Consider the following 14,473-nt stretch of genomic DNA (forward strand, 5'->3'; position numbering starts at 1 on the left):
AATAAGAACTGAATTAAAAATAATAACTATATTAAATTCTTAGAAATGTGGATACATAAGTAATAGGAAAGGAAAGCAAAGTAGATCTTTTATCAGATGTTAAGTGCATTGCCTATTAATAAATACAAGTTATTAAAAGTTAACAAATCAATTTTCAAATGTTACTTTTATTTTTACCAACAAGAATTTGAACTGTAATAAAAATGATTCCTTTAAAAGGTAACTTGTTTCTCTCTCTCTCTCTCTCTCTCTCTCTCTCTCTCTCTCTCTCTGTCTCTATCTTTACTAGGTAGGTTTACTTTATGATATTCTGCAGCTAATCAAAGACACCAATAAATGACAATTTTTATATTCTTCTTGATTTTGTTTATCTTTTTCTCCCTTGAAGCAATAAAAAAATGACAAACATTTAGAAAAGAGAATAATTCTATAAAAATAAATTAAAAGAATAAAAAGCATCTATATTTACTTCACTTTTTCTATTTCTTTCTTTTTTTCTTTATTGACTAAGCCAAGGGTATTACATATGTGGCCTTATCCCCCCCATTTATGTCACTTTTATTTTAATAAAAAAAATCCTATTGCCTGTATTTTTATCTACCTACTATAAATGTGTTTATAAACACAACATTTTTTGGTATACATTTTATTAATATTCCATTTTAAATGTTAAAGCTTTTAAAAGTAGATACATGATTCTTCCCAGTTCATTATTGTAAAAAGTCAAAGGAAAATATATATCTTATGAAAAAATCACATAAGATGACTAGGTTTCTGGTCCACATTGGAGCTTACATTTGCTCTCTCTGCTTTTCCCCTGCATTTGCACATCCTATTCCTTTCACCGAGATGCATCCCTCATGTTTTTCCATTAAACGCTTTTTATTTAAAATTCTGTTCATGATTTATCTTCTTCTTTAAAAAAAAAATCCATGTGATTGCAATTGTTACAGTTATGACACTGCCTTCCATTTATGGGTATTTTAATATTTATGAAGATGTTTTGAACATTTTTATGTCCATCTATTTCATTATCTACTGAGACACTAGCTATTGCTTTATTTTCCATGAGCAGGTCCAGCACTGAGACTTGCTTTTGCCTGAGGTACTCTGCTCATTGTGCACACTGCCACCACAGGGCGTCAGGCTTAAGCATTCATAATTAAGAATATAAATTATTGCACATTGTTTCCTTTTACATAGAAATATTCTTTTACCATTAAATGAGAATGCAATTATAATCAGGAGTTAAATCCATGTGCTTATCTACAAGTCTTTTCTTTTTCTAAGCAAGTCTTCTCATTCCAACCCAAATTGATTACATGCTTCTCCATTAGACATTGTTTCATTTAACTACAATTTGCTATAATACAGGATAAAATATTAACTTACTTCTTACATAATAGTATTGAGGCAAAAAAAGTTTTGTATATTTGTTACCACAAGTCACTTTCAAAATTCAAAATGGTAAAGAAAAATTTTAAATCCAAATTTAAAGGTATTTTCCTATTGAATTTTAGCCCTTTAATACATGTAGAAACTGCTTTGTCTCCTCCTTGGTTTCTGGGCTCCAATCTTACAATAATATTTTTTTTTCATATGAGATTTAACAGAGTTATAGATATATCTTTATACTACCAAAATACAAATACTGAAGATGGCTAATAAAAGATAATATTTTAATGATATACTATTTTAAAAAAAATACAGAGAAAGGCAGCAGTTTAAAAAGGCTTTAAATGGAAAATAATTGGACTTAGATGAGAAATACAACTGTTCTACCTTAGTGCATAACCTCAAACAAATGGCAGTTTCTAAAGTTCATATCTGCAAAATGGGAGTAAAAATACCCAATTCACACAGATCCTTATAAGGATGTAATGTAAAAGCACCAGGAAATTGCTGACACAGAAGCAACTCAGCAAAGGCCAGTTTGTTTTCTCTTTCTCTTTCTTGAGTCAGATCTCTATGAAACAAAAAGAAGGCACTTGATCTGGATAAAGAGTAAGATACCTTTCAGGTAATATTATGGAAACAATGCCACTAATTTCAGGGATCTTAAACCAGCAGATATAACGTGAACAGCAATTCATAATTTCATGGTGGATGCTCAGCACCAGGAAAGTCAAAACAACCTCCATTCTGATCTTGGATTTATTTGTTTGTTTGTTTATTTATTTATTGAATTGTCTAAAGTTTTACATGTGTTTCCTTTTTCCCTAATTGACCCCCCCCCAATCTTGGATATTTTTATAGTTGTGTATTTCCGTGTAAATGTTCTTTAAAACTCGCTCCAAACCTGTGCTCTTTATAATTCCACTATTCAAAATCATTTGTTTAAATAATTCATAATAACTATACTTACAAGTCAAAAAATGCAATAAATAGCATTCTCGTGCTTATTAATTGGTCACTGGCTACAGAATTTATTAAATGGACAATAAGATATATGAAATGAAACTTCTTACTTCTCTGATATTGATAACAGAAGTATACAATCTCTTTTTATCTCTTGCCATTTGCAATAAAATAACAAGCACATGCTTTTTCATTTATTTGCTAGGTAAATGCCTAATATTGACAGAACAAGTATTTTACAAATTAGAAACTGGCAAATCTAAATACTCTAAGAAAATGAAATTTAGTAAGAAAATATTAAAATAAAGTCAGAAAATAGCTCTAAGTATTTAGATAAATGATAGAAAAATGCATGGGGTAATGTTTTAATGCATTGCATTGGCCTGAATCTAGTTTGAAGGATAAGAAAAAAAAGCTGTTTGCAGAGGATTTGAAAAGAGCCTCAAAAAGATTAAGTGTGTGTATTGACGCTAAAACACTGGAATGTTTGCCAAGATCAAAACCACTTGTACCATGATAATGAACAGTGTTTAATGTCTCTTTCACTAATGATAAGTTCCTGGAAGCGCTTAGAATTTTTATTTATTTATTTAATGTTTCTTCTAGCTGAATTTTACTTTCCCATAGCCACTTATCTTAAACAACTACAGGAAAATAATATTAATTTTTATTAAGAAAGTGTGAAGAAATAAAGTGGAGTCAAGCTGTTAAGTTACTAAAATCAAGTAGAATAAAGCATGAGGAAAAGATCCTATTCTCAATTTAACTGGCCTGAGAACTTAAACTTTCTAAGCTGTTCAGTTGTACATCAGATCATGGAAGATAACCCTATGGAAAACCACCTGACAGCCCTTGTCCAGACCGCTGGAAATCTAGGGGATTACCATGTCAGGTCAATCCAGAGTCTCAATATGCAGGACTGATTCTTCCTCAAGTACTTTTTAGTATAAAAATTTTCAGCCTTTCTTCCTTCTATGGAAACTCTGGGTATTGCTTGGTGGTGGAGCCTCGTATCCTTAAAACTAGATTCATAGCTTAAAAACCCTGAATAAATCTTTGCCATTTATTTCTAGCCTCAGATCCTTACTGTGTATCGTCAACATGATCGTGGTTGAATTTCTCCAAATCATGCTTTTACATTTTATGCCTTTGTTATTGTTATTATTCAACATTTATTATCTACAAACTGAAAGACATTATGGTAGGTACTATTGGGAATATAGAATAAATGAAGAATGGTACTTGCCTCCAGGAACTGACAAGTTGATAAAAATCAACACCGATTGACTGCTTAATTCATTTCAACACATTAGTAGTGAACTTAGGATACTTGCCAAAAACTATAGTAGGTAATGAACATATTGTGGCAAATGAGATAGAACACACCTTGTCTTCACGATATTCATAATTTATTGGAGAGAAAGGAAAAAAAACAACAACATTTTTTTAAAAAACTAAAAACATTCACCAGTATTTACTTTAAATTATAAGTAGTTTCACAAAAGGGTCCTTCAAGAATGAATAATAGAAGAATAATACCTAATAAATTAACATTTATTGAGTGCTCGTTATTTGCAAGGTTGTCGTACATGTTTTACATGTATTTATATGTAATAACCATAACTATACTATGAAGAAAGATGTTCTCTTTATCTCCATTTTACAGTTGAGGAAACAAAGGTATAAAAAGATTAAGTGACTTGCTCAGGGGCACAGGGCTACAAAAAGCAGAGCCATTGTTCGGACCCAGGCAGGTGGCCACAGAGCACATGTTCTCCACCTCTTTTTCACAATATTTCTAGATTATACTAAAATTTTCAGTGGAGATTAGATTAGAGCTATGCTGTGGTGGGTCCTTGATGCCCAATTGACTGAGAGGGAAGACCTCTTAGGAGGCCTTTTCAGGGCAATAGACCAAATAAGAGAAAATGAGGTATATACTAAGGGAGGCACAGAGAGAACAAAAAGAGAGACCAGATGCAACAGATTACAGCAAAGTAAAACTGTTGAGATATGATAACTGAATTGATCGTCTGGAAGGAAGTTGTTTGAGGGAGAGGGAGGTTATAAAAATGGGATCAAGGTTTAGTTGGACACTTTTTTAGCTACTTCATCTTTATAAGTCTCTTTTGAACTTGCAAGTTGAAACTAGAGTCTCAAGTAAGAAGAAAGGTTCAGTTTAAAGACAATTAATTAGCTATCAATCACAAGGGAAGATTGCAGAAAGAATCGGAAAGATTGCAGAAAGAATCAGCACGTGGAGAAAGAGAAGGAAGTCATAAAGGGTCAGTGAAAATTTAGGAAGAAAACCAGTGCCAAAGCTGAAGCCAAGGACATCTGAGAGGAATGAGTGAAATGAAAAGGCAGACATTCTAATAGTTCATTTTGGCATTGAAAAAGAGATTGAAGAGAGAGAACTAAGATGGCCGGCATAGGTAAATGCCTGTACTCGCTGCCTCCCACAACCATGTCAATATTACAACTAAAATACATAGCAACTATAATCCAGAATCACAGGAAAGCTAGCTGAGTGTAAATACTATAACTAATGAGGTAAAGAAGAAAGCACACTGAGACTGGTAAGAGGTACAGAGGTGTGGAATGGGCTGGTCCAGCACCCAGGTGTGCTGTTTTTTTAATCAGGAGGGAGATCACCTTTGTGGAGACTGTCTGGAGGAGCAAGGAGACCCCCAGGCCCGGATCCCAGAGCAGGGGAAAGAAGTCACTATAGGCCGTAAAAATTGCACACTATAAAAACCAGTGTGGGTTGAAGCTGAGTGGCATATAGGCTGCTGGAGACCACACTGCTCCTCTTAAAAGGCTAGTACCATGAACTGAATTTATAAGTTCCCATTTCCTCTGAGCTCCACTGCCTGGTAAGACTCTGGAGAACTCAGACTCATATGGCGAGAAACTGGACTGTCTGGCATCAGGAAAGGAATTTGGGGGCAGTTTTCTTCCACACAGAGGTACTCCCAGCTCTCATTGTTCCCATACTGGGAACTCCCTGGTACAGGGCTGACTGGCAGCCATTTCTGTTTGCGCCACCATGATGATTCTCTGAGACCTCAACCCACCCAATTTATAACCCCATCCCAGATGTGTGCAGTGGAGTTTGTATATGAATGGCCTGTCCTTTCTTAGCCTAAAACTTGTCAAACAAGCTGCAGCTAGGTCAGGGAGCCCCAGAACTAGCAAAAAATGGCCCAAGGCTGGGCCTTGCACTGACACTTCCAAATTTGATACAAAGAAGAGGAATCTGCAGATCTCTATGTAGTTCCTGCTAGGTAGCCCTAGGCAGTGGCTAACTTTGCACCTTCCTGGAAACCCAAGAACCAGTGTAGCCAGTGGCCAGTGTGAGACCATACCAGATTACAACTCTTCACATCCATAAGAGACACATACAGGGGGCAGACTCAGTGAGCAACAAAGCCCCACTGAGGCAAGTCCTGCTCCATAAGGGTGTCTCCTGCAAAGCAGCTCATCCGTTGTAGTGGCAACTGGTCCCCATAGCCAATTGTCCTAGAGGTCAATTCCCCACAATGACACCAACAGCAAGCAATCAAGGCTCAACTACAACAAGACTGTGCTCACAGCCCACAAAGGGGTGCACCAAGATTGTCCACCTCAGGTGATTGGGGAGGTCAAGCTGCTGGGCCCTATAGGACACCTACCACCAACCCCACTCTATCAACTCAAGGAGACTTAACAGCTCTATCCAATACATAGAAACAAACACAGGGAAGCAGCCAAAATGCAGAAACAAAGAAACATGTCACAAATGAAAGAAATGGAAGAAAGCAAACTACTGAATATAGAGATCAAAACCACAGTTATAAGGTTACACAAGAACCTTCTAGAGACCTCCAAGGAACTTAGTGATACCTTCAAGGATCTTAGTGAGAAGCCCTCCCCCCCCCCCCCCAAATAGAACAGGACTAGTCAGAAATTAAGCATATACTGACTAAAATAAAGAATAATATACAGGGATTCAACAGTAGATTAGAGGATCCTGAGAATCAAATCAATGATATGAAATATGAGGAAGCAAAAAACATCCAACCAGAAGAGCAAAAATAAAAAGGAATCCAAAAATGTGAAGATAGTGTAAGGAGCCTCTGGGACAACTTCAAGTGTAACAATATCCGAATTATAGGGGTGCCAGAAGAAGACAGAGAGCAAGATGTTGAAAACCTATTGGAAGAAATAATGACAGAAAATTTCCTCTACCTGGTGAAAAAAATAAACTTACAAGTCCAGGAAGCACACAGAACCCTAAACAAGAGGAATATAAAGAGGACCACACCAAGACATATCATAATTAAAATGCCAAGGGCAAAAGACAAGGAGAGAATCTTAAAAGAAGCAAAAGAAAAAGAGTTAGTCACCTACAAGGGAGTGCCCATACAATTGTCAGCTGATTTCTCAACAGAGACTATGCAGGCCAGAAGGGAGTGGCAAGAAATAGTCAAAGTGGTAAATAGAAATAACCTACAACCAAGATTACCGTACTCAGCAAAGCTATCACTTATAATTGAAGGTCAGATAAAGAGACTCACGGACAAGAAAAAGTTAAAGGAGTTCATCACCACGAAACCAGTATTTTATGAAATGGTGAAGGATATTCTTTAAGAAGAGGGAAAAGAAGAAAAAGTTAAAGATAAAAAATTATGACAACAAAGTGACAACAAATACATATCTATCAACAAGGGAATCTAAAAGTCAAATGAATAAAAAGAATCTGATGAACAGAATAAACTGGTGAATGGAATAGAATCAGGGGCATGGAAATGGAACAGACTGATGATACTCAGGGGGAAGTGGGTGTGGAGGGGTGCAGGAAGAGATTAGACAAAGTTCTTATATGCATGTATGCATCACCTATGGAGACAGACAATAGGTTTGAGAGGACCTGGGTTGGGGTGGAAACCAGGTACAGGGGAGCTACGGGGGGTGGGGTGGGGGAAGAAGAACATCTGTAATAATCTCAACAATAAAGATTAAAAAAAGAAAAAGAGGTTGAAAAGAAAGTAGAGTTCTTGGGTTCTTGGGAGTGTGTGTGTGTATGTGTGTGTGAGTGTGTGTGTGTGCTTATGTCTTCTATTTGTTCAGATAAAAAACAGGCATGAATCAGTTCTTTGTAGGTATGAATAACAATAAATCAAAAGAAAAAAGGTAAATGTAATATTTATTATGGATCTACTATATATTTAATGTTTTCACATTTATTTCAACAAGTCCTAAAAACGTTTTGTAAGGAATTATTTTTCTAATTTTCAGATAAGAAAACTGAAATTTAGAAAAAACAGGAGCTGCCCAAAGGAAAAAAACAAACTTGAGTTTCATAAAGTTAGGATTCAAATCTAATCCTAGCTCAATTTCAAGGCCCTATGATTAGAGGAAAATGGAAATTTTGACAAAGAAAATAAGGGAGTAGAGGGAGTTTAACAGGGTGTTTAGAGATGCAAAGTTAGGGTATAAAAACAGGGTTTGAGGACTTGGAAAAAAGTAAAATTCTATAATAGCTACTATGGTGCATTTAACAGATTTTAGAAAGAGATTGCTAACTAGCTCCAAAAGCTTAACTGAGACATGAATTTGTAATGCATGCAGTCAAGTGCAGTTATGTGACTTGTTCCAGTTTCTTCAGTTCTAACAGAATATCAATATTGAACAAAGGCCAGATTTCTAATTGTAGGCTAGCCTATTAAAATATATGCTGAAGATAGCAGTTTGGCTATTTACCTATGAATTCTCTAAAACTAAACTAAAGAATATTGAATATGGAAAGAATATGAGCAATTATTTTATTTAAAATACTGGATCTGTTTAAGGGTATTATTATAATATGTAAGTGAGATAAAATAAGTCTTTAATTTTGAAGCTTGCCTTCTATTCCATAAATGAGTAAATACATGCTGAGCATATCAGGTGCATTTGATGTGGGAAGGGAACCATTATACATGATCAGCTACTAGACTCATCCTATATAATAAAAGCCCAGCAACCATAATGGCATAATAACCAAATGAGCTCTCGACCAGTTGCTCTGAGTTGCATTGACCACCTCTGGGTCCCTCCCCCTCTCCTGCCTGCAGGCTCTGATCACCTGATGGCAAGCAGTGGTGGGGCAGGACTGGGGGCTGGTGAGGGGAACTGGGTGGGCTGTGGCAGCAGGGCAGGAGTGGGGACTGGCGAGCAAGTGGAAGATGGCCCTGATTGCAGGTTAGGCCTAGGGACCCTACCTACACACAATTTTGTGCGCTGGGCCTTTATAAATAAAAACCACATAAGAAAGCAGGGTTTGCTACCACTCAGATTCCATTAGCATACTGCTATACAATAAGTGGAGTGGAACGACCTACTAGAGAACAAAACAGTATATGAAGTACTGAATTAGCAATACTAAGAATGACAGAAATAAAGGGCCAATAAGAGTAATGTTCACTGGCCTAAACACATAAAGCCTGTCTTCTGCATAATTGATTCTCAACACCAGTCAGTTAATCACTGCTCTTCATTAAAATACTCTATGTGCTGCAACATCTATCTCTCTGCACCTTCATTCCGAACCCTTGGCTATTTGAAAAAGATTATGGTTATTGTCTATCAGCAAACTCGCTAGAGGGAAAAATCATCAGGCTCTCTCTTTTTCTCTCTCTTACATACACACACAAACACAGTCACATAGCCCACCCACTGTCCAAAAGGGCAGTGTCTAGTTAAGTCAATGAGAGCAAGATGTCACAGGATTCTTATCACCAACCTGAGCAATAGAAATATTACCAGTCAGAAGTCCTCCTATAAAGCCCGCTAGAGAAAGTGCATGGGAGAATTATTTTTCATATATATATATAGATAGAGTTAGAAACATTGACAAGAGAGAATCATCGAACAGCTGCCTCCTGCGCACCTCCTACTGGGGATGTGTCCACAACTAAGATACATGCCCTTGACCTTTCAGTCCACAAGCCAACACTCTATCCACTGAGCCAAACCGGTTAGGGCTGATTTTCCATTTCTTAAATTCAACTGAAGATTATTTATGACTAAGATCTTATTAACAAACACACCAAATTACATGACCTCTGTGGTGGAAGAAAGAAGACACCATCTGGATATTGTTCCTAATTTAAGTAAACAACTGTTGGTCCTACACAACTCCATAGGGGCCCAACAGGGAAGCATATATTTTCCTACCTACTTATATATTGATGTAATCATTTTAAGTGTTCATAACTGATAGAGATGTATGAAATGACATGCTCAGGATAATGCAAGAAAATATCACATTATTTTGCTTAAAACACATTGCAATTTTTGCTATATACTTTATCTTAAGTCACAAAGTATCTCTTAATCTGTGGCTAAGTTCTAGTTTATTTTCAGTATTTCAAATACTTTTGATTTAAAAGATAAGTTTTATAGCACTGAATTAATTTTCAGTATTGTACTTGTTATTGACATAGTCTGGGATTTTCTCAAGCATTCTGTTAAGTAAATTGTGGTCCACACCCAATTGTGGATTTAAGTACCAACACTTTTGCTCTTTGTCTAGCCAACTAGCATATTAATTCCCCCAGGAGACATTGTCAGAAACTGGCAATGAGTAATTTATTTGAAAGACCTTATGGATTACAGAAATATTTGGTATTATTATCTTTAGCAGTACTGAAAACATGAAAGAAGTGTAGGTGTTAATTAGACAACTTTATCAAAACATGACAATTACTCATTAGTAATGAAGAGGCTCTGTTCACAGGTTGTATACAAATTATTAACCTCTCAGAGGAAAAGGGTCACAAAAAATGTAAGAAATGTGATTTGAGGCTCCTTTGTTGTTCTCCCTCCTCCACACAGCTAACAGTAAGATAACAGAGGGCACTTCTTTGTTTATGAATGCCTGCAAATGGTTCTTTTTTTCCTTATTTTTAAAAAACATGAGGCTTTTTCCTTTTACCCACTTTATTCAGTAATGACCAAATTCACTGTATTATAACTCCCTGTGAGAGCCTAAAATGAACAAAGTTTCACTGATAGGGAGGGAGTTAGGAAGAAGTGAACCAATAAGTAAGTCAGCTGGTGTGGGGGAGTGGGGGGGGTGTGCAAAATATGCTTGAATTTAAAAGTATGTATTTCTGCAGGACAGAAGTAAGGTCCATTGGTGGATTGTAAGCCTCAAACATGAAAGAATATCTAGTCCTTTCAATAACTCTGAAACAACTGTTTGTGGAAAAAATTGAATTTATATGTAATAATCTTAAATTTATCAGAATGTGATTATAGCATTAAAGCAATTATAAAGAAAGATCAAAGTATTTTAACAGCATAATGCATATTTTAATTGCATATTTTTTCCTCTATCAGGTTTAACTATGTTATTAAAAAGACATAGCTCCCATAATTTAGAATATAACATTTTAACATGTGAGTATATGGCATAATGTTACTAAGAAGGTATGACTTTTGGATTTATATTAACACAATTTTTCTTGTGTGTTGACTTTTAGGAGAGTTTAACTGCAGTCCACCAGTGGTTAGAATAGGGTTGCAGGGAATTGTGATGTGCTGAATTAATAGTGTTGTGGGCAAACACACATGGCTGAACTGAGTCACTGACTTACCTGAGATAGATGCTATGTTTCCATACTGCACTGATCAATGATGACATACAGTGGCTAGTTACTGAATGAGTGTACTCATCGGATATATAAGAATTACCATAAAAATTCTTTCCAGAAACAAAAATAATTTTTATTCCATATTTGAAGGACATAGAATAAAATCAATCTACTTTATTAGTTTTAATATAAAACTTCATGATGTATTTATTTTAAATACAGGAAAAATATATCCTATTATAACGCCAGATAGTGAATGATGTACATGCTCTTCTGATAACTCTTTTACTATTTCTTGAAAGTGGGAGGAAAAGTTACATTAGTTCTCATTTTGCTTTCTGGAAATCACAAATACCAATTACTGTTAGAAGTCCAATATCACACTGATGTGATCTAATAGTTAGAATACATGCTAACAAGACCAAAAACTATTTATAGCTTTCAATGTTTTATATTAAATGTTTATGGGCAATAAAATTATTTATTTTGTGAAAATGCAAATATTGACAAATTCACCAATAGAACCATTGTCCTAATACATTTTTCTTGGAGCCATTAGAAGTACAATTCACTTTTTTTTTGTATAATTCACTTTTTTGAGCAAAATGTGCATACTTCTGTTACAAACAGAAAATCATTGCTTTTCTAAAGTTGGTTATGAAAACACAAAATATGTTTTATGTACTAAGGTAGCATCCCTTTCTTCAAAATCTTCCCTTGGTTGCATTCTTACAAAATTAATATCCAATAGTGTTCTAGTGTTCTAAAATTGGGTCCTTCAACCTCCTTAATAAGGAAGTGAGACTTAATAAAGAGAGAAAAGGAAACACAGACGAAAAACAAATTTAAGCAACATGAATTAATTTTTATGGGGTAAACTCTTTGAATGATTATCAAAATGTATTCTTTTAACCCAATAATAGTTTATTTCATTTTATGTGCCCAATATCGCCTTTTTAAAAATGTTTAACATGTTTATTTACATCATGATTTCTTTGTCTTTATGGATACAATTTGGGGAAATAAATATTCCCTTCTCTTTTTCCTGCATATGTATTAGTAGGGGTAAGAAACACAGAGTATGATAGAATAGGCCAGCAGTGTAGAAAGTGGAGAGATAAAATTGAAGAGAGAGGAAAAGTGAGTGTTTATATGAACCCTTCTGTACCTAATAATGTCTTATTTAGACTTTTGAACAAAAGAATAAAGTTAAATATTTTTATTTCCTTCTCACTATCTTCTCTCCAATATTGCACAGGCTATATGGAAGCTAAAAAGACCAGATAAATTTTTTAAAAAGACTAAAAGAGAGTGTGGAATCAGAGCCTCTTTATAGCAAAACAAAAATAAGTTGACTAATCTTGCAAAATGCTTAAGACAATGAATGACTCGGGACCAACAGACACTACCAACTAGTTGCTCAGTAGCATCATTTTCACAAAGCGTGGTGTGCACGCTCACACACACACACACACACACTCACACACACACTCAATCATTTAATAAAAAAGAGTTTTGGACATAAAATGGGGAGGACTTACTGAGAAGTCTTCAAAGATTTTCTTGAGTTCCTTGTGACCATGCCTTTCAGCAATATAAGCTGGATCTGAACCCTCCATGTTTTTTATCTGAGACGCCCAGGTTGCTCCTGAACACTGAAGCAAGTGAATAGCCAAGCTCTTTAAGCCGAATTTTGCTGCGCAGTGGAGGAGAGTGGGAAGTTCTTTGAAGTGAGTATCTATAAGCATAAGAATTAGTACAATTTAGTGTTGTTATCATATCTGCAATCCTATAAGAAAAAAAAAAAATCTAACACAATCTGCTCCTAAATGTAGTTCCCACGTAGCAGAGCAGACTTTTAATGTGATTTTACATATAAGAAACTGTCAGTGGTTTCAGCAATGCAGAACCCGCCCCTTCTATTCCTCATTTTAAAACATATATAAACTATTCTCACTAGTGACTAGCATTAATGTCTAGCTCTTACTTGTGGGTAAGTTTGACTTGGAAAGGAAGATCAACCTCTCAAATACCTATAAATATAAAAACATAATATGCTAATTGGACTCTGGGCAACCTTTTAGGGGTGTCGAACTCAATCAGAGAAGGGGCCAAAATCTAAAATCCAGCCTAAATCGCGGGCCGAATGGTTTACTGAACAGTCATAAACTGTCATTGTGATGGAAACGCAGCGGAGTGCAGTGATGACAGCGCGGTGCGGGCCACATTGCAAGGCCTGGCGGGACGGATTTGGCCCGCGGGCCTTGTGTTTGACACATGTGTTCTAGATGAAACCCCAGTGGCAGGGGCTGAAGCAGAGGCAGCTGCCACGGTGGTGGGGCTCCAAGGCAGCCGCCGCCATGGCAGGGGCTGAGCCCTGAGTTGCACCAGCAAGGCCAAGGGTGAACAGGAATGGGGGCGACGAAAGGATTAGAAAAGACAGACAAGAGAAGGAAAGCTGGACTCAGTGAGATGCTGCTTCCCTAATGGGGAGCCAGCAGCACCATGGACTTCAAACCATGTCTTCATTTTATAGCTGATGCCATGAGGCAAAATAAGGGCATGGGCAAGATGTTTACAGCATTCTTTTTTTTTTTATTTCTCTCTCTCTTTTTGAGCAGGGTAGCTATTAGATATTGCAAAGTTTATTTTAAGGGCCCACAGAGTAACAGTTGAAAATAAGAGACTTAATGGATACACTAAAACCACATCAATCCAAAATGTGACAAGAAAACAGCTTCTTGTGTTTTTGGTGAAGCAATACATACAATAAAATGACTTATTTTCAGAATATTTATGGAGAACAAACATGAGGTAAGGACTTTCACTTCTAGATACTAACTCATGTTTGTTTGGCCTGAGTCAATAACGACAACTTAGTTGGCCAAATTCTAACATTTCCCAACTGCTGACTAAGTTAGTTTGCAACGTAAAACAGGCATCTCAGTCTGCAAACCCTTGACTAAAGCCAGTCTGATCCCAAGCTTTACCCAGAAATGAGCTGGCACACTGGAACTTGAAAGCAAAAATATAAATCAGATCATTCACGTGGTTGTTCAAAATTGTTTACAGCATTCTTGTGTGTTTTGATCCTACTCAATTACATGCACCCGATCAAGCTTTGTTTACCTGTAGCCTACATCACTCAAGCATATGGGACCACGTGTTTGGACCATAGGTTCAAGCTTACAACTATAGCTGTTGGCTCTAATTATGGTGGGAGAGCTCTGACCTCTAAGCTGGGACTTGCACGTGGCCAGGAGAGGACTGTGCCCTCTTATCAGATCAAGGCTTGAGCCTGTCCAAACACTGTAGCTGTGCCCCAAAGAGCCCCTTGCAAGAATTTCGTGCATGGGGCCTCTAGTAACAAAATAAAACACTAAACTGTAATTATTCCTTTTGACTGTAGTTGATATTATCAAACACTAAATAACAAAACTAAATAAGTTCATCTATACAACTTTCGTGTTTTCTACTGCCAGACTGGTATGCTT

At 36.2% G+C, this 14,473-nt stretch overlaps 1 protein-coding gene across 1 annotated transcript in view; it reads right to left on the minus strand.

Annotated features, from left to right (window-relative positions):
• The window catches only part of BANK1 (B cell scaffold protein with ankyrin repeats 1), a 302,385-nt gene that overhangs the window by 152,841 nt on the left and 135,071 nt on the right, over nt 1-14,473 (minus strand). Inside the window, exon 7 of the mRNA XM_036410473.2 lies at nt 12,521-12,717. Within this exon, the coding sequence (XP_036266366.1) occupies nt 12,521-12,717 (197 nt within the window). The remainder of the gene's footprint in view (nt 1-12,520; nt 12,718-14,473) is intronic.

The sequence above is a fragment of the Pipistrellus kuhlii genome, unplaced genomic scaffold (genome assembly GCF_014108245.1).
Source record: "Pipistrellus kuhlii isolate mPipKuh1 unplaced genomic scaffold, mPipKuh1.p scaffold_m20_p_1, whole genome shotgun sequence".
Lineage (NCBI taxonomy): Eukaryota > Metazoa > Chordata > Mammalia > Chiroptera > Vespertilionidae > Pipistrellus > Pipistrellus kuhlii.